At 30.8% G+C, this 19,960-nt stretch overlaps 1 protein-coding gene across 3 annotated transcripts in view; it reads left to right on the top strand.

Annotated features, from left to right (window-relative positions):
* The window catches only part of LOC134706352 (uncharacterized), a 61,758-nt gene that overhangs the window by 28,805 nt on the left and 12,993 nt on the right, over nt 1-19,960 (top strand). For all 3 annotated transcript variants that reach the window (XR_010105611.1, XM_063565216.1, XM_063565217.1), the window contains exons 11-12: nt 10,327-10,929; nt 18,586-19,956. Coding sequence is in view for 2 of the 3 variants with exons in the window: in XM_063565216.1 (XP_063421286.1) it covers nt 10,327-10,929; nt 18,586-19,956 (1,974 nt within the window). In the remaining variant the exon portion in view is untranslated. The remainder of the gene's footprint in view (nt 1-10,326; nt 10,930-18,585; nt 19,957-19,960) is intronic.

Genomic DNA, 19,960 nt, shown 5'->3' with positions numbered 1-19,960 from the left:
GTTATTCAATACTCTGTTTTAATGTGATAAGAGAACCCACTGGTTATTCAATACTCTGTTTGAATGTGATAAGAGAAATCAGTAGTTATTCATTACTCTGTTTAAATGTGATAAGAGAAACCACTGGTTATTCAATACTCTGTTTTAATGTGATAAGAGAAACCACTGGTTATTCAATACTCTTTTTAAGTGTGATAAGAGAATCCACTGGTTATTCGATACTCTGTGAATGTGATAGGAGAAACTACTGGTTATTTAATATTCTGTTTGAATGTGATAAGAGAAACCACTGGTTATTCAATACTCTGTTTGAATGTTACAAGAGAATCCACTGGTTATTCAATACTCTGTTTGAATGTGATAAGAGAAATCAGTAGTTATTCATTACTCTGTTTAAATGTGATAAGAGAAACCACTGGTTATTCATTACTCTGTTTAAATGTGATAAGAGAAACCACTGGTTATTCAATACTCTGTCTGAATGTGATAAGAGAAACCGCTGGTTATTCAATACTCTGTTTAAGTGTGATAATAGAAACCACTGGTGAATCAAAACTCTGTTTTAATGTGATAAGAGAACCCACTGGTTATTCAAAACTCTGTTTTAATGTGATAAGAGAACCCACTGGTTATTCAATACTCTGTTTTAGTGTGATCAGAGAAACCACTGGTTATTCAATATTCTGTTTTAATGTGATAAGAGAACCAACTGGTTATTCAATACTCTGTTTTTATGTGATAAGAGAATCCACTGGTTATTCAATACTCTGTTTTAGTGTGATAAGAGAAACCACTGGTTATTCAAAACTTTGTTTAAATGTGATAAGAGAATCCACTGGTTATTCAATACTCTGTCTGAATGTGATAAGAGAATCCACTGGTTATTCAATACTCTGTTTTAGTGTGATAAGAGAAACCACTGGTTATTCAAAACTTTGTTTAAATGTGATAAGAGAATCCACTGGTTAATCAATACTCTGTCTGAATGTGATAAGAGAATCCACTGGTTATTCAATACTCTGTTTTAATGTGATAAGAGAAACCACTGATTATTCTATACTCTGTTTAAATGTTACAAGAGAATCCACTGGTTATTCAATACTCTGTTTGAATGTGATAAGAGAAATCAGTAGTTATTCATTACTCTGTTTAAATGTGATAAGAGAAACCACTGGTTATTCAAAACTCTGTTTTAATGTGATAAGAGAACCCACTGGTTATTCAATACTCTGTTTTAGTGTGATCAGAGAAACCACTGGTTATTCAATATTCTGTTTTAATGTGATAAGAGAACCCACTGGTTATTCAATACTCTGTTTTTATGTGATAAGAGAATCCACTGGTTATTCAATACTCTGTTTTAGTGTGATAAGAGAAACCACTGGTTATTCAAAACTTTGTTTAAATGTGATAAGAGAATCCACTGGTTATTCAATACTCTGTCTGAATGTGATAAGAGAATCCACTGGTTATTCAATACTCTGTTTTAGTGTGATAAGAGAAACCACTGGTTATTCAAAACTTTGTTTAAATGTGATAAGAGAATCCACTGGTTATTCAATACTCTGTCTGAATGTGATAAGAGAATCCACTGGTTATTCAATACTCTGTTTTAATGTGATAAGAGAAACCACTGATTATTCTATACTCTGTTTAAATGTTACAAGAGAATCCACTGGTTATTCAATACTCTGTTTGAATGTGATAAGAGAAATCAGTAGTTATTCATTTCTCTGTTTAAATGTGATAAGAGAAACCACTGGTTATTCAATACTCTGTTTTAATGTGATAAGAGAAACCACTGGTTATTCAATACTCTTTTTAAGTGTGATAAGAGAATCCACTGGTTATTCGATACTCTGTGAATGTGATAGGAGAAACTACTGGTTATTTAATATTATGTTTGAATGTGATAAGAGAAACCACTGGTTATTCAATACTCTGTTTGAATGTGATAAGAGAAACCAGTGGTTATTCATTACTCTGTTTTAATGTGATCAGAGAAACCACTGGTTATTCAATACTCTTTTTTAATTTGATAATAAAAATCACTGGTTATTCGATACTCTTTAAGTGTGATAAGAGAATCCACTGGTTATTCGATACTCTGAATGTGATAGGAGAAACTACTGATTATTTAATATTCTGTTTGAATGTGATAAGAGAAACCACTGGTTATTCAATACTCTGTTTGAATGTGATAAGAGAAACCAGTGGTTATTCATTACTCTGTGTTAATGTGATAAGAGAAACCACTGGTTATTCAATACTCTTTTTAAGTGTGATAAGAGAATTCACTGGTTATTCGATACTCTGTCTTAATGTGATAAGAGAAACCTCTGGTTATTCAATACTCTGTTTAAGTGTGATCAGAGAAACCACTGGTTATTTAATACTCTGTTTTAATTTGATAATAAAAATCACTGGTTATTCGATACTCTGTTTAAGTGTGATAATAGAAACCACTGGTTATTCAAAACTCTGTTTTAATGTGTTAAGAGAACCCACTGGTTTTTCAATACTCTGATTTAGGGTGATGAGAGAAACCACTGGTTATTCAAAACTCTGTTTAAGGGTGATAAGAGAAAACTGTGTTTTCTTATTCTCTCCTTATTGAAATCAGAGCATTTTTAACTTGATAGAGATTTTGCAATAATATTGAGTCATTGCAGGGAAAATGGTAAATATTGTCCCAAGTAGACATACAGTAGATATATTCCATGAGCATGCGAGTACAATATATATTCTATGAGGATAATTATGAAAATCGCTAATAGTTAAACTTTGTATTGCACACCAAATTAAACTTATTTTTTATCACTGATGACATCCCAAATCTAAAGCTTTATTTACACTAGTTCAATATGATATGTTATTGCATGCTAATTTTTGGTTAGTTCTATATGAAATATGTCTGCTACACAATAATATATTTTGGATGGGAATAACAGAACAATATTTTTGAGCATGCCATCGATAGGTAACTTTCCCACGGTTCTCACTCTAGTTTCTCTCCATAGGTAAGCCTTGAGGTACCTTTACCTTATTCTGATGGGCATAACATCTACCTTAATCATCGATGTATGCATTTGACAAGTTCTTATCTCTGGTGAACATCAACTTTCTGAAGTTCTTTGTCTTTTTGTATTACTTTCCAATACAGCACAGATTCACAGATGTGCCGAGTGATTTGTTTATTTTCACAATTCACCTGGAATTAATCCAGGTACAGGGTCTGATGGGGAAGTTAAAATCATGTTTCTCTTCATATTTATTGTGTTAACAGATTTCATTATCTGAGATACAGGTTGTTTATTATATATCAATTAAAGTTGGCAGTGACAAATTCTTCACAATATAATCATCAAAAAACACTTTTAAATAAATCTGTTTTCTTCAATGTAAGGTAATCAAGATCTACACCTTTATTAAATGTGATTAACTAAATGTGAATATAATGGCATCTGTTTCACTGGTTTATTTGTAAATTTAGTTATTCTGGAATCAAACATATGTTTAATGAGAAATATTTCTTTTGTTTATCATCTGTGAAACTGACACAAGAAAATGTTAATCTCATATTTTATTCTTTTGATATTAGGCAACAATTCAAAACAGTTAAAATGGGTAATTTGCAGTGGAGAAAAATGTATAAAATTTAAGATATAATTGCTGTTAATCATCTGAGTGAGGTGAAAAACTACATTGTTATAATAGTTTATGATTGATCTTATAATTGACAGATTCTAGACTATTGAATTTTTTATCTTTACATGTGAACAAATGATTGGTAAATGACTGCTAGTTGATGAAAGCAAATAGAAGTGTTATATGCATCAATTTTCTATAAACATCCTTTAAAATCAAAACAACTGAAAAAATAAAAATAACATAAAAGAAGTACTTTTCCAATAACTATGTTTTCTCATGAGCACTTAAGTAATCTGTTTCATATTAGAAATGGACATGAGAGAAAGTTTATCAGTTATTAAATCATATCTAATACACAGATGGTAAAAAACTCTCACAATAATTATCCTGGGATCATACTGCTACAAGTTTGTTGTGTGTTAACAAACATTTTAAGTTCTCTTGCTAAAGTAGGGGAGTACTTTACTGAAACTGGTAAGACTGATTAAAACTTTCTTAGCTTGTTTTTTTTTAAATATTTAACAGTAATTGGTTCGGCTGTATTGTTCTTATGTCATGAAACAGATGCCTTTTCAAAGAATAGATAAATTTGAGTTATATAAATATTTTCAGTGTTATAACTTTTCGTCAGAGGTTTGTGACCTTAGAGAAGGTCATTTACATTTACTTTCAGTCTTTCTTTTATTTTATTTTATAAAAACTGGAATTACTTCCACTTTTAATTTATGGCTAAAATCATGGTTTTCATTGAGTTAATGGTAATCTTGAGTCTACAGACAAAGTCAGAAAACTTTCAGCTGAGAGACATCAGTTATTTGTGAATGATCATAGACTGACAAATATTATGTATATCTTTTGTACATAATTTTGGTTACTGCTGATGATACAATCAAACTAAGACAAATATTTATCTGCAGACAAACAAACCATTAATATCAAGGGAAACAATAATTATACAACCCATTCACAAAGACATCATCAAATCTGTCTTCAAGATTCATCATAATACATCTCTAATCATTATGTTATCAAACATTTTACAAAGGTGGTGAAAAATAGACAATGTTATTAAGTATCTATCTTTTTAAAATGTAAGCATATATCATCACTTTGACATTCAACACCAGTGATATTGTTTGCCTTAAATAAATGGAGAATAAAGGCTTTTTCCCCTGGAGAAAAATCCCAATTTGGAACAAAAATGGCTTAAAATTATTCCCAAAAAGTCAACTTTTTTCCAAAACAGTGCAGTCTTAGTACTATTAGTAGTAAAAGTGCATGAATTCAAACTGAAAAACACTCATTCAGACATTTTTCATGCCTAAAATGACTATATGTGCAGATTTGAGGGTCTATTTATGTATTTTCACTGACCTCTTGAAAGGGGGTCTGCAAACTGAAGATCCAGTCAAATTCCTGGTTTATTATATATTTCCCAATTGGATAAAAATGACGCATATTTTCCCAATAAAAATGGGTAGAGGTAGTTTTGAAAAAAGCCAACAATATCACTGAACACCAATATGGCACCTAAAAATGTAGGGTCGAAAATTAGAACAAGATTTAGAAATCTTATAAAAAAAGTTATGCAAAAAAGTCACATTTAAAATAATAAGGAGCTTGCACTTTTCTCAGGAAATATTTCCTGTTTACTAATATTTCGAATTTCAATATACTGAATGAACTTAAAATTTTCATCACACTTTTCTCAAAAACTACTAAACAAAAAGATGTTGGCAGTGATTTGTTGTAACCTGTGTGCCCTTTCAGGATCATTCAGACACCTTCTTCCTGCTTTAACATAGTTTGAATCAGGAGTGGAGGAATGCTTAGCATAACAACTCTCTCTTTTCATTTTATGAAAATTAGAAAATAATTCAAAAATGAATAAATTTTTAAGAATACTAATTTGAATGCAACATCTTCAATTTAGAACACAATTTTGACAGGTGGGTTTCATATAATAATTTGAATATTACATTTTTATGTAAAAAAATGGGGGTAAAGGTTATGGGTTTATTGTGTTGTGGTACAGATTTTAGGCTTCATGAATCCAGGAAATTTTCCAAACCTGGAATATAAATGTCAGATGATTGTTCTAGTAACTAAGACAGAATGACATAAGAATAAGACTGATGGATCATTATATCTGACTTGTTATCTGTTTGGGTGTGTTCACCATGTCAGCTTCTCCACTTATTTACAAACACATGTCAACAAGATGCACAGTTTAGTAGATATTAGAAGACTGAGTTCCTGTCACTTAAAACTCTCAACATCAAAACATATTCTGGTCTTATGAAATATAATGTCAAATTTTATGTACATTTAAGACTAATACTCTTGATATAGTCAGTAATTATAAAGATATAGTTCTAGTTTATATACTTCCTGGATTTCATTATTCTTTGATACCAGCTGATGCAGTAAAATCAGTAACTTAACAAGCTAATTAACCAGTGACAAGATTTGAGTATCAATTGATAAGATTCATAGAACTATTTGACATGTTTTTGCTGATTTACATCTTAGAATATTTTTTTTTTATTTTGACTAAAGAATCAGGTTCTGTTCATGTTTTACATTTGAATCTAAAAAACATCATTTGTCAATTCATTTTTTTTTGTCACTGCCAATTTTCATGGAGATAGTAAAAACTTATTTTTATTGATATTTGATTTCATGGATTTGTCAAAGTATTTTCCTGTGTTTAGATATTGCAGTGCTATAATGCTCTGTTCAATGTAATATCTATATTTTTTTTATGATATTCCACTTGGTTCAAGCAGTTTTCTAGTAATGCCAAATACAAGGGAAGTGGACATGATATACCCTGTAAATTCAAAATCCTTTTCACTAATATTACACTTTGTTGCTGAGTTCTTTAGGCAATGTCAGAATATTTATTTTTCTTTAACCAGCATTTGATACACATAAGTCAGACATTAGGTCAGCTTTCTCCTGTGTCGAAACCTCTCTGACAAAAAGTTGACTCATGCTTTTGTCAGATGGAAGATTTCTGTCAGAATTCATTATGTCTCCCTTCTTCTCATACAACATTGGTAATAATGTTATTATCTTTTGACAGGAGCACATCATATTTTGCTTGAAAGTGTATAACCTCAAGATAATTGTCCTATATCACCATGACCTTCATGTGACCTTGAACATGAACTTAAAAGGTCGAACATTTTTTTCTCTCTCATATTCGAAAAAAAAATGTTTAGATCCCTACCCTTAACCATAATACAGTCTGAATAGTTTACCAGAGTTTTTCCCTTAGGGGATCATATGTCCTCCCCTCCCCCCTTTCTCCCCGCCCCCGGAATGTCAAAGTTGTTAAATAACTTATAAACTGTACATAACTTAAAATCCCTAAGCCACAATCAGTTTAAGATCTTTTTAAGTACACCATATATTGTTTTTGCTGGAGGTCCATCCCCTTGTTTCACTTTTTGTTAAATACTTATATCTAAAACTGCAGATCCCCACCACTGCACCATATGTACTCTTAACTGGCATGACAAACCCTTTTTAGTTAAAATCAAATACAAAGTTTGGGGAATCACTCTTTCATAACAATAAGGCCAAAATAAAAAAATAGGTTTGTTTGCCCAAACGCTACCTACCCAGAAAAAAGCTGCCTACTCAAATTCTTTTATTGTCCTGATTTGAAGAAGTTTTTTTTTAATCAAATTGTCATGAAGACTTACTAACATCTGATACTTCAATTTCTTTTTTTGAAAAAAAAAAAATGCCTACCTACCTACCCACTGTCTCAACCTTTGGGTAGGGTTTGGGCAAACCAAAATATTTTGAAGTGTGGCCTAATTGTTAAATATATTGGACCCATTTTAAAAGATTCTCACCAATTAACCAAACCTGTCAATTCTTATTTGCCAAAATAAAACCTTTTTCAGTATTACAATGTTTTTGTTGATCATTTTCTTTAGGGAGTGACTTGTAAAGATGAAATGGAGACATTAGTTATCATTATAAGGCAGTACAACTTAGTTTATTTTCTAATTTCATTAAATATGTCATGTTTTGTACTTGTATGTTGATAACATCAGTGAAATCAATCCGATTCATTGATTAGGCTTCGTTTATTTGGCAGTTATTGTATGTATTGTCTATTTCTTTGTTTATTAGCTAAAAGTTTACATATCACATTTAGGAGATTCCATAGTAGTGTCAGAAATGTCATTATGTCAAATTTTTTGTTGGTCATTTTTTCTTGAATGTATTGACATTTTGTTGTTTGCTTAGTTAGATTGTGATTGATATACATTTCATTGCATGTGAAATTGACAATATTAATAGAAATAGATATCAATTACGGTTCATCAATTGACCTTGATCAGATAGAACTATTTTATAGATATTCAAAAGCTGTCACATCTGGTTTTTTATGTTAGAAAAAAAGATCATCAGATACTATAAATATGTAATTGGTTATCCCCACAGAATCTTACATCCTATAGTCTTTATGGACATTATGCACTTTTTCAGACATTGATACAAAAATGAAGAAGAGCCATACATACAGTTTTGGTTTGACTATAAGGTCATCTTATCAAGAAGAAAAGATATTGTTCTGAAGGTTTACAATTCTTTCAAATAGATTTCAAAAAAGGCTACTTTCTAAATGTTGAGTTATTTATAGTAATTGAGTGTATGGGGAACAAACAAAGAAAATATTCATTGGCCAAAATATGAAAAAGAAAAAAAGAAAAACAAATATTAAAAGAACCGAAATAAAAATTAAACAAAAAAAGACCAACCAAAATAATTAACACCTAGAGTTAGACTAGCTAAAAATTCTCAAAATTGATTGAAAACCTTCCTTATTCCGAACTAGTATGACTTGTTGGGGAAATCATGGTAACCTCTGATCTTGATTTTGGACATGGTGACATTGTCTTTGTTTTCCAGGAACTAACTTTAGATGTCCCTTATGAGTCTAGACTTGAGGTATATAGCTGCACCTTAACAACAAGAAATAACAACAGATGTTATAGGATTATCACACGCCATATGTTTGATCAAGTCACAAGAAAGTGGTTCTCATGTCGTGTACTATGTAATCCTCTCTAAAGTCCCGTGTATTTTGGCAAAGTTTAGTTTGGATACGCCCAAATTGAGTTTTGTTAATTAAGTATCAACATATTATGAATTTGTGTACCTTTTGACTGAGGTTCCTTTAATTAATGATAAAAGATCTCAGGATTCATTGAATTATCAATAGGAAAGTCTAGTAGCAGGTTTCAATAAAAGATATTTATAACGTAGTGGTAAAAATTAACATTATCATACAACTTCATGTAACTAGGTTAATCCAAATCTTAAGCCCAACTTTCCAATAGTATATAAGTCCAAAAATTGTAAACAGGCACAAAGCATGGGCTGGGGATAAGGAAATACTGACATTTTTCAGATGGATCATTTATACTGTTGTCATGAGACTACATGTATGAGTTAAATGAAACTTACATTGTCAACACCTCAGACAATTTCGAAAAAACAGGCCTGAACAAAATATTAAGGAAAAATTTATAAAGCCTCTTTTGATATGTAAATCATATGAATTTCTTGCATCAACATTCAGGTTTTTCGTCAGCTTTATCTCAGATGGCTTTGAAAGTCACATGTTCCTTAAGTTTTGAAAATATCAACCACTTAATCATACTGACACCTACTTTTCTCAATGCTGTTTTCTAAAAGTCAAGTCAAAGTTTTGTTTCCAACAATATCTATGAGGAATTTTGATTCAGTTAGATCCTTTATTTGTGCAGGAGATATTCCCCTTGGACAAGTCATGAAAAATTCCAATAGATCAACTATGAAGGAAAATTATTTCAAGTTAATTTGGTTTTGATAAAATTATGAACGTGTTCATAAGTTACTAAGTACAGTTTTATAAAGATAAATTATCATGTAAACTTGTTCTATTATCAATAAACGTTATGGTATAACTTTATATTACCGTCTTAAAAAGAATACAGAGAAAGACTTTCGTTGAAAAGGATAAAGGATTTAGAAAGCATGTTATATTGAAATGAGTGGTATCGGCAGCAAGCTTCTAATTAAGAAAAAATGATATTCCAGCATGCTGTGGAAAATGTTGATATTAAAATACTATCATCACATGGTATATATTTATATATTGCCACTTTGTACTATATTCATGACATTGTGTACCAGACAGACTTTTGGGGTCAATAAGTGTGTCATCACAGGTTGCTGATAATGCTTCATTACAAATTAATTATTTTTTTATTCTGATCTGTGTGATTTACTGAATGTCTAATGGGAATAGGTATTACAGATACCAAGTAATTATGTTACATCAAACTTTGTCTGATAGCCGATAAATGAGAAAAACGTATTTCTCGGGAATTTCCAATAAAGGTACCATTTTTGAATTTAATGAAATGCAATCTAGGATTACTGAAGGATAACTAATTTGTATTAAAAGAGCAATTTAGTTAGTATATCTATGCCTAGATAATGAAACTAATTGTCTTTGAAATTGACATCATTATACCTTGTAGATTGATTTCCAGATAATAGAAGGAACCATCATTGCGCACCTGAAGATGAAATTAATATGATGCAACTATAAATCATCATTGATTATGGTAATAAATATCTCTTACAAATTTGTGTTTACAGATTAAAGAGAAAAAGACACTTTTCTCCACTATAGATGAAATTGACAATGACAGTGACAGTTGTAAGGAAAATATTGAACCCTCACAGCAGCACGACAAAAGTGAAATCAACAATAGCGGTGATGTAACTTACACATCTGATGGACAGAATAGAGATGAATCATCGTTTGTCGCCACAGCCTCATCGCACAATTCTGCTGTAGTATGCTCCATGACTCATAGTAAACTATTGGAGCCAAGACAACAACCTTTGCTAAACTATAACACTACAGATACAACACCATGCAAAGTCCTGTCCAATACCAGCAGTCAGCCAAACATCCACGATACTACTTCTGGCAAGTCTACTTTAGCGGCCAGGAGAATTCCTGTTACTGCTACTAAGCATGACTCGGATATACCAAACTGTGTTAGTGTTACAGCAACAGAGAAATATAGGACAATTTGTAAAAATATCGAAAAGCCGTTGTTTCATCAGTCAGGAATTTCATCGTTACCCAAACAGGGAGGAGATGGCTCTACATTTAACCTTTCTAACCTCAGAAATGTAAAGGGGCCGTTTGATGATGCCGTAAACCACAATTGTGATGACTTAGAATTACAGGTAGGGTATACTTTAACTTTATTCTTTAATAAACATTGTTATATATAAACCTTGTCAGAACAAGAATGAAAGCAAACATTAGACTTTTGGAGAAAAAAAGTTAGGAAGATATTTGTAAATTAAATGTTGGTTGACGTATATTGTTAAAATAAAGCTCAACTTAGAACTTGTACAACATATAACTAAGGTTAAAATTATCACATAATGAAATATTTTGTTCCTACATTTTTAAGCAAACACTAAATTCTATATACATTTAGGAAAATTTTTTTTTTGAAAATAACATAAAAATAATTAAAGTTATTGTTTTTCATTTCAAATAAACTTTTTACTGCATCCAGAGACCACTTAACATACAGACTGTTGTATCAGCAATTTGAAAATGATTTTTTGTGGTTAAAATTGTGGTTTTGATAAAAGTAAATTTGATATTTTGAAGTTTATACAATGGTAAAAAGATGAAACACTTGTCCAATGGTGATTCAGTGCTAATAACACAAAACAGTAGGAATTTAGCCTTTGATAAAGATTTTTTTTATTAATTTATAGATTCTTGATTATTGTATTTTTTACATTCTTGTAAGTCACTAAATCCCTTAATCTGTCAAATGTTAATGTTAATATGTATAATCATTAAGTTTAATGTTATTAAGCCACATGATAATGAGTGGAACATTTTATCCTGTGAAATGAAAAGATAATTAATATCTTGAAAGATTTTAAAAATAACAATACTTATTTTATTTTAAGGATGTTATCTTTTTATTTTGTATAAGTTTATAAGTTTTTGTACTAAAAGTACCAGAATAGCAATGTATAGATCATAAAAAGTACTTTCATTTGTGGTTTACACCTGGCAGGGAAGATTTCTGTTTCATAGAACAAAATAATTAGGTTTCATATGACAAATTAATTAGGTAAAAGTACAAGTTATTCTATACATTGCCAAATGGATATATAAACTATTGAATCTGAATCTGAATCTATATAGCCATACATTTGTTTCAATTTTCAAAGCTGATTTGTGTTATAAGATTAAAACATGATTTTTTTATGTATTTAGATGTACTATAAACCATTGAAATACTCACAATTTTATATCAACATTTTGTAAATTGATTGAAAATAATTGAAATTGTTAATTTAAAGCTTGCTAAATAAATATATAAGACATTAAGCATGAATGGTAAAAAAAAAAAGATTAACAGGATCCTCTTTATTTTATATGATAAACTAATTATACTTTCAAATTATAAACAATCTGATATTTATCTTTTAAATATATTTGTATACATGATTTTCAATCAGATTTCTTTTCGAAAAGAAGGGATATAATATATGAATTTAAGAAACGGATTGGCATTTATATAACACTTCATTTCATTGTTTTTTAGTTATAATGGGCCTTGTCATATTGTTTAGACTCCTTTCTAGATGTGTGTTGGGTTTTTTTTATGGTTAAGTTGCTCTCATTAGCAATTAGTCCAAAACTCTTTTGACTTATGTTGTTAAATTTCATATTTATTTTTACATATTAGCTGTTTTAAGTACCGTAGTCATCTTGATAAGAAAATAAATTAATGATATAACAGGTTACATAGTACAATGTAAAAAAGTTTTGTGAAAATTTACAATTTTGAAATAAACATCTTTAAACTGTTAAGAATGTCAGCCAGTTCAGTATAATTTAACTTACTTATATACATCCTTTGGTAAATGTAGTTTTTGCTAACATGCTCTCACAAAATAAGATTGTGAAATATTTATTTTATTTATTCATTAAATATTAAATTCTTATACTAGTTTATATAAAAGACGCACTTTGAATTTAAAATATGTGTGTTTAAAAAAAAAATTTGAAAAGCACAAAAAATAGTGGTTTTTTTTACAAAACTATTTGTACTGTTATTAGGTATAACACACATGTTTATTATGTTGCTGGGTTTTTTTCATTTTAGTTTCAGTATTTTGATAATAACATTCTATAAAAGAAAACTAGACTTGCTAGTTCAATTCAACACTTTCATTTGCTATATCAGAAAAAAATGTATAGATTTATCAAATATGCAGTATCTTATATATATGTATGATAAAGTATTAGGAATGGGATTTCCTTATCAACATCTAACATTCAACATTAAAGAGATAACTTACAATACAAGTTCAATATCATGCTGCTATCATGTTTACTCTATTGTTTTCATTTCGTTTTGTTCACTCTGTTTCAAGTGTTTGTTTCACCATCAACTATTTTGTAAACACAAAGATTTCCAACCTATTATTTTGGCACAGATAAAATTTTACAGTTATTGTTCATATGATATTAATTCATTATGTGAATTTTTTTATATATTTTTTTAACTTGGGGAAAGGCAGGAGGGGAAACATAGTTTTTGTTAATTAAAAAAATGAGAATTTCATGGACCAGTGATCAAGGTTAAAGTTTCAGTGACTATAAAAAGTAGGTCAACTTTATTTGAACTATGAAATATAACCTTGTTGGATTTACATATTGGACTGGCAGGTTTCATCTGACCTTGACGGGCTTGACAATGGCTAAGTGGTCTTAAGTAGTTCAACTTCTGTTATCACTGAGCCGCCAGTCAACACTGAATTTGTGATTTTGATCCCCACTCCTGGGGGTGATCTGACTCCAATCTTAATTGACCAGGATTGTCAGTTTTCCTATCCAAGGTCAGTGATTTTCTCCAAGCACTCCAGCTTCCCCAACCCAATTTAACACCCTGCCATGAAATAGCCCAAAAGTGGCATTAAAACAGCAACAATCAATCAATCTGACCTTGACCTCAATTTTTTGTGGTTTGGTCTATTTCTCAGATATTATAATCAATTGGTCAATAGTATTTGGTGCATGAAACAATGGTTAGTTTACATGTCTGTCTGACTGCATTCATACAACCATGACCTAATTTTTATGGTTCATTGGTCAATTTTAAGATATTTTGGTTTGATCTGTTTCTGGGAACTATTAGAGATAGGGCCACTATATATTATGCATAGAATGATTGAAAGGTGTACATGTTAATGTCTGGCATGGAAAATGTTTCATCTGACCCTGACCTCATTTTCATAAAAAGTTGATAAAATGTAAGTTTAAGTGATACTTGTTATAGATTATCAACTAAAATTCAATGATAAGTTAAGTTGGACGAGACATTTCAGTGTGTGCACTCTTGTCTATAAAATATATGAAGCAGCAATTTGAATGAAAAAATTCTGGACCATGTAAGCTATTTCCAACATTGATGCTTTTCTCCTCTGAAGCCACTTAACCAATCAAACCTATATGACATGGTTGGCTCTCTGGGTTTATTAATTATATTTCAATCTACCCCAACATGGATGTAATTGTTTAATTAGGGTATAGTCTGATTCTCTGGTTACCTCTCTACTCTATATGACATGGTTGGCCCTAGGGGTTTATTAATTATATTTCAATCTACCCCAACATGGATGTAATTGTTTAATTAGGGTATAGTCTGATTCTCTGGTTACCTCTCTACTCTATATGACATGGTTGGCCCTAGGGGTTTATTAATTATATTTCAATCCACCCAAACATGGATGTAATTGTTTAATTAGGGTATAGTCTGATTCTCTGGTTACCTCTCTACTCTATATGACATGGTTGGCCCTAGGGGTTTATTAATTATATTTCAATCTACCCCAACATGGATGTAATTGTTTATAGGGTATAGTCTGATTCTCTGGTTACCTTTCTACTCTATATGACATGGTTGGCCCTAGGGGTTTACTAATTATATTTCAATCCACCCCAACATGAATGCAATTGTTAATAGGGTATAGTCTGATTATCTGGTTACCTTTCTACTCTATATGACATGGTTGGCCCTAGGGGTTTACTAATTATATTTCAATCCACCCCAACATGAATGCAATTGTTAATAGGGTATAGTCTGATTCTCTGGTTACCTCTCTACTCTATAGAGTTAATAGGGTATAGTCTGATTCTCTGGTTACCTCTCTACTCTATAGAGTTAATAGGGTATAGTCTGATTCTCTGGTTACCTTTCTACTCTATATGACATGGTTGGCCCTAGGGGTTTATTAATTATATTTCAATCCACCCCAACATGAATGCAATTGTTATTTAATAGGGTATAAGTCTGATTCTCTGGTTACCTTTCTACTCCATAGATTTTGGTATTCCTTGATATCAATAGATGACTCACATCCTCCAAGGTTGACATTGATTTTCACTATCAATGAAAGCATCTTATGTTGAAGTATGCATGTTATTTTATTTACTTTCCTTTAACATCACAGAATAGTTATTTATCTATCACTAATCAGGATCAATGCTTATATATATTTGATGTTTTTTATTTTGTTGTGGAAAAAAACCCACTGAAAAATCATTGATACATTTGTTATAATGTAATTGTTTGTGCTTTCTCTGAATGTCTGAGGGGATTGCCTTATTGTTGCTTGGATTTGTTGTTGAATGGATACACACGTGCTATTTCATGTATGTATAGAGAGGAACACTTATTTACAATAAACTTTGCTTCATTTTCTGGATAGTTATTCAACTAGAGTTACTCATCATAAAATATTAGAGACAGATGAAGCATTATTGAACTTTTAAGAATTGAATTTTGATAAATTCTCAGTCAAATTAAAAAAAAAAATGTTACTTCTGGTATAACTTGAATGTTTACTTGACACTGAATCCAGAAATACATGTATATGGATCTATATTTTGATTTTATATAAGTACAAAAAATAGCTACCTCTAGTTTACACAAGGTCACTTCTGGTTGTCTTTTCCAAGGTCAAATGGCTTGCAACCTAATGCAAAAAGTCATGAAAGGGTAGTAAAAATGTGTTGTTGAAATCTTGTACAGTGTTTGAACAAAGTAAAAATAAGCCAAAATCAAAATTTTAGTACATGACCTTGACCTTTGACCTTGATCATATTTTTGTTTTTGTTTTTGGAAGAAGCCAACCTCAAATCAAAAGACCCTATCTAAGCAGCATCTTGCAAACCACAAAACACCATAAAAAGTGAAATAACAAGAAGGCAATAAAAAAATAAAATTTCATTCAAAAGAAAAAAATATCAGCTATATGTCAGAACATAAACTTAAAGAAGGGGAGGTAAGGGGCTTTTAGAAAGTCCTTCAATCATTCCTGCTCAAAATTCGTCATTTAAAGCGCTAAAAAAAACATTGCTCTAGATAAAGACTATACGGCTGTTTACAAACATTCAGTTCATTGGCATGCAGTTTCAAATAATGTATATTATTTTGATCTTACGATCTGGAAAAAACAACTTGAAGATTTTCCAAACATAAAGTACAAATATATGAAAGAAATAAAGACGTACTTTGGAACAAAATAAGCATATTATGATGCTGTTTTTATAACTTGTGTTACAAGAGAAAATTAAAAACACTTGTGAGGATGACATTGATACTTAATAAAAATGATTTATAATTTGTGTTGTATTAAGTTATAACATAAAATGTGAAGAAAATAAATAAAAGTACAAAATGATTGTCTATAAACAATTGTTAAAAGTGATAAAGAGAACAATTCTAGCATTCTATTAATGGCCGACATCTGTACAATAGGGCATATTAACACTCTCTGTATTGAACTCTTCATGTTATAAAATTAATGTTTAGTTAAGCATTTTAATATTTTCAAAAATGCTTACAAACTTTTTCTAAAGTATTTTTCTAAGTGCATTTTAGTAATAGAAGCCCAGTTTGATAAAGAGTTTATGGTTCTGAGTTTCATGTAAATGAGAAATAAAATTTAGTTATAGACTAAAAACAAATTCCAAAATCTGATGGGTCCTTCCAGTTATTTAAATTAAGTAGACATTTGACTTAAGTGTACATGTATTTATATATTTAATCACTTTTTTACTTTACAAAATGCTTTATGCTTTGCATTAAAAGAAAAAATGTTGCCAAACTTTACACATTTTTTTTTAATCTCCTGTAAATTAACAGCACTTATTTCTGCTATTTTTGAAGTAGTCAAAGATCGTTGGGGTAAAAAACAACTTCTATTTGGCAGTGCTTCACAAACAAACAAGTGGTTGTTTTTATTACCTCTTGTAATCGACTGATAATGAAACATCATAAATGACTACATTTGGCATGAAAACAAAAAAAATGTCTGCAAAAAATGTTTAATACTACTTAATTTATTGCATTATAGTAAATTTGCTTGACTATTTGTTTTAATAACTATACTACATTAACACAGTCAAATGGTTTTTCTTTGTTTAGGGAAGTTTCAGGTGACAAGTCATGACTTGGTTTGTCTGGAATATTTGTATGTGATACTCTCTTGGTGCCACTTGCTTGCCAGAAATAATATTCTACATCGTTTAAATGCTTGTATGTCTGGGTGTCTGGGGGTGATCACTGAATCACGATTTTTTTGGTAGTTCAATTAATATCTGTATTAATAAAACATTTACATGAATTCTGCAGGTCTTTGTTGAGGTGCCAGGTCTGAACATCTTTTAAGTTCGTTAATGTTCATGGATACTGAGACTGTCTTAATAAGTTGGCCTTTATACCTGGCACTGTATGGCTTTTACATGTCAAAAATGTTATCAAGTACAACTTTTCTTAGGCTGTATCACATTTTTTCTTTTTGATTAAAGTCATGGTTTTCTGGACACTATTTATAAAAATTATTATGTAGGAACTAACTAAACTACCTAGGTTTGTTTAAATATGTTTAACTAAATAAATAAAGAATCATTTTATTTTGCTTAAAAAGGTTGAGGAATTAATAGTATGAGTTCTCTTGGTTCTTTGACAGACTAGTAATAGAACTTGTGTAAATGTGCATTATGATAGAGTAGGTGATCATATCAAGGCAGAGTTAGGTAACTGTGACCTTATTTCACTCAACATTAACTAGGTCATGTTTAATGCATGAGTTGATATTTAAGTATCTATAAGTATAATGATCATCTAAAGTTAAAAGTAAAACATTACTGATATAGATTGCTTTATGTACAGTAATGAGCACCTATTGTCCTACATCTTTTTGATACTGTTTACTTATATATTTAAGCATTACACAAGATCATGTCTCTCTCCAAAAACATTTCTGATGTCTTTACACTGATATCATGTACCTTTCATTCAAAGTTCTGATGTACAGACCAATCCAGTCCATATGTTTTGGATGTCTTATGATTGGTTGTTAATGTTTTATGTCAGATTTGATTGGTTGATTTGTTAACATTCCAAATTTCTTTAAAAAATGAAGCATTAAAGCATTTATTCTCTGATAAAAAAACACACTGTTAAAAGCTTTCAATTTACTGTTGAAGTAATATATATATTTTCAAAATATTAAGTATGAAAATTGAAGATATATGCACTAGTTTTTGTTTTATTTTGTTGTCAAATCAAATCCAGATTATTATGAAAGAAACAAAATATATCAATAGTTTGCATAAAATAGGCTTGACTAAATTTGATACTGTGAATTTTGAATTTTGAATATTAATATGGTTTTAAAGTGTATTCGACAATTAATTTTTGCATCTGAATAATTTTAGCCCTGACTGAAATATAGACATTGTTTTATTTTTAAAGTAGAATTATGTTTCAAAATTATTGTTTCTTCTTGCAGGTTAAAAGTGAAACTCTTTTGTCAAAGAAAGATTATCCACAAGAAATGGCAATGCACACAGAGGAGAAAGAGGAAAGTGAGGATTCAGATAGCGTAAGAAAGGATCCTCAGTCTCAGACTGGACCACAAACATCGGACAATGAAAGTGTTGATCATTTTGTTGGTCGTGTGAAAAAAAGTCGTAAACGTCAAAGTATTGTGGAGTTAAATGAAAGTATTGTTGAATCTCAGGTTCATATGTACAAACTTCAACAGGAAACAGAAAAACTACAGGATGTCAAAGAGGTCGAAGGTTCACAGACAAATCTAAACATTTTACAACAACTACAGCTTATTGCTGAACAACAGGAACAACTACAGTTCCTTCAGAAACAACTTGAAGAAGAACTACAACAACAACAGCCTTCCACTTCAGTGTCACATGACAGGACTCCATCATCATCCATCGAGAGCAATAATAACTTTACCACTATTAGTAACATTGGTGTAACAAGTAGTGACAACTTTAGGGTATCAACCTCCGAGAACATTATAAACAACAATGTGATATCAGTGGAAGATAATCAGACTTTTGTGTCTCAACCATTGTCCATCTTTGCCTCTTCGTCAGCAGCATTTAGTCAGACATTGTCGCCAAGTAGAACATGGAGTCCTTGTAAAGATTTGACCTTGACTCCTAGCAAAAGACAGCCAAGAGTTGCTTTAGATACACAATTTGACATTACACCTTATGTGACAAAAACATTCCCACAGAGGGATGAAAAATTAATCAATCAAAGTAACGAAAGTTTCCAGGAACTAATCAAACATCCAACTCCTGTGAAATCAGAATTAAGTTATGTTAATGTATCCTCAACCTCTTCTGTGCCACCATTATGGACACCCTTAGCTTTAAGTGAAGCTTCACAAGACCAACAGAACTTGACCCCTCAAATCTGTGATAATGACATAAAAACATGCACTTCTCAGGTAGCCGCAATTGACCTCTCAGTGAAACGGCCAAAGGAAGATGACCATTCTGCAGCATTTTCACCATTTATTTCCATGGGTGTAGGACCAGTTTCTCCACAGCCAAAACCTACATCTACATCAGCATTTACAAGGGTCTGTAGTCCTAATAGAAATGATAATCAAAATGTTGGCTCCTTGTCTCTCAGAGCCAATACACTCATGTCACCTGTGGATTTATCAGCCAAAAAGAAAAGGTTGTCAATGAGGAGAAATGTCATTACTGTTTCCAGTGAGAGATACCAAGAAGCCTTACTAGACGATGAATGTGCCCTGTATTCCTGTCGACTACAGAACCCTGGTTTTACAGGACGTAGTTACGTTAATCCAGTAGCAACAGTGTTACAAGAGGGTGATGAAATGGTAA

The sequence above is a fragment of the Mytilus trossulus genome, chromosome 2 (assembly GCF_036588685.1).
Source record: "Mytilus trossulus isolate FHL-02 chromosome 2, PNRI_Mtr1.1.1.hap1, whole genome shotgun sequence".
NCBI lineage: Eukaryota > Metazoa > Mollusca > Bivalvia > Mytilida > Mytilidae > Mytilus > Mytilus trossulus.
Note: the sequence above shows the minus strand (reverse complement) of the source record. Positions and strands in the feature narration are given on the sequence as shown.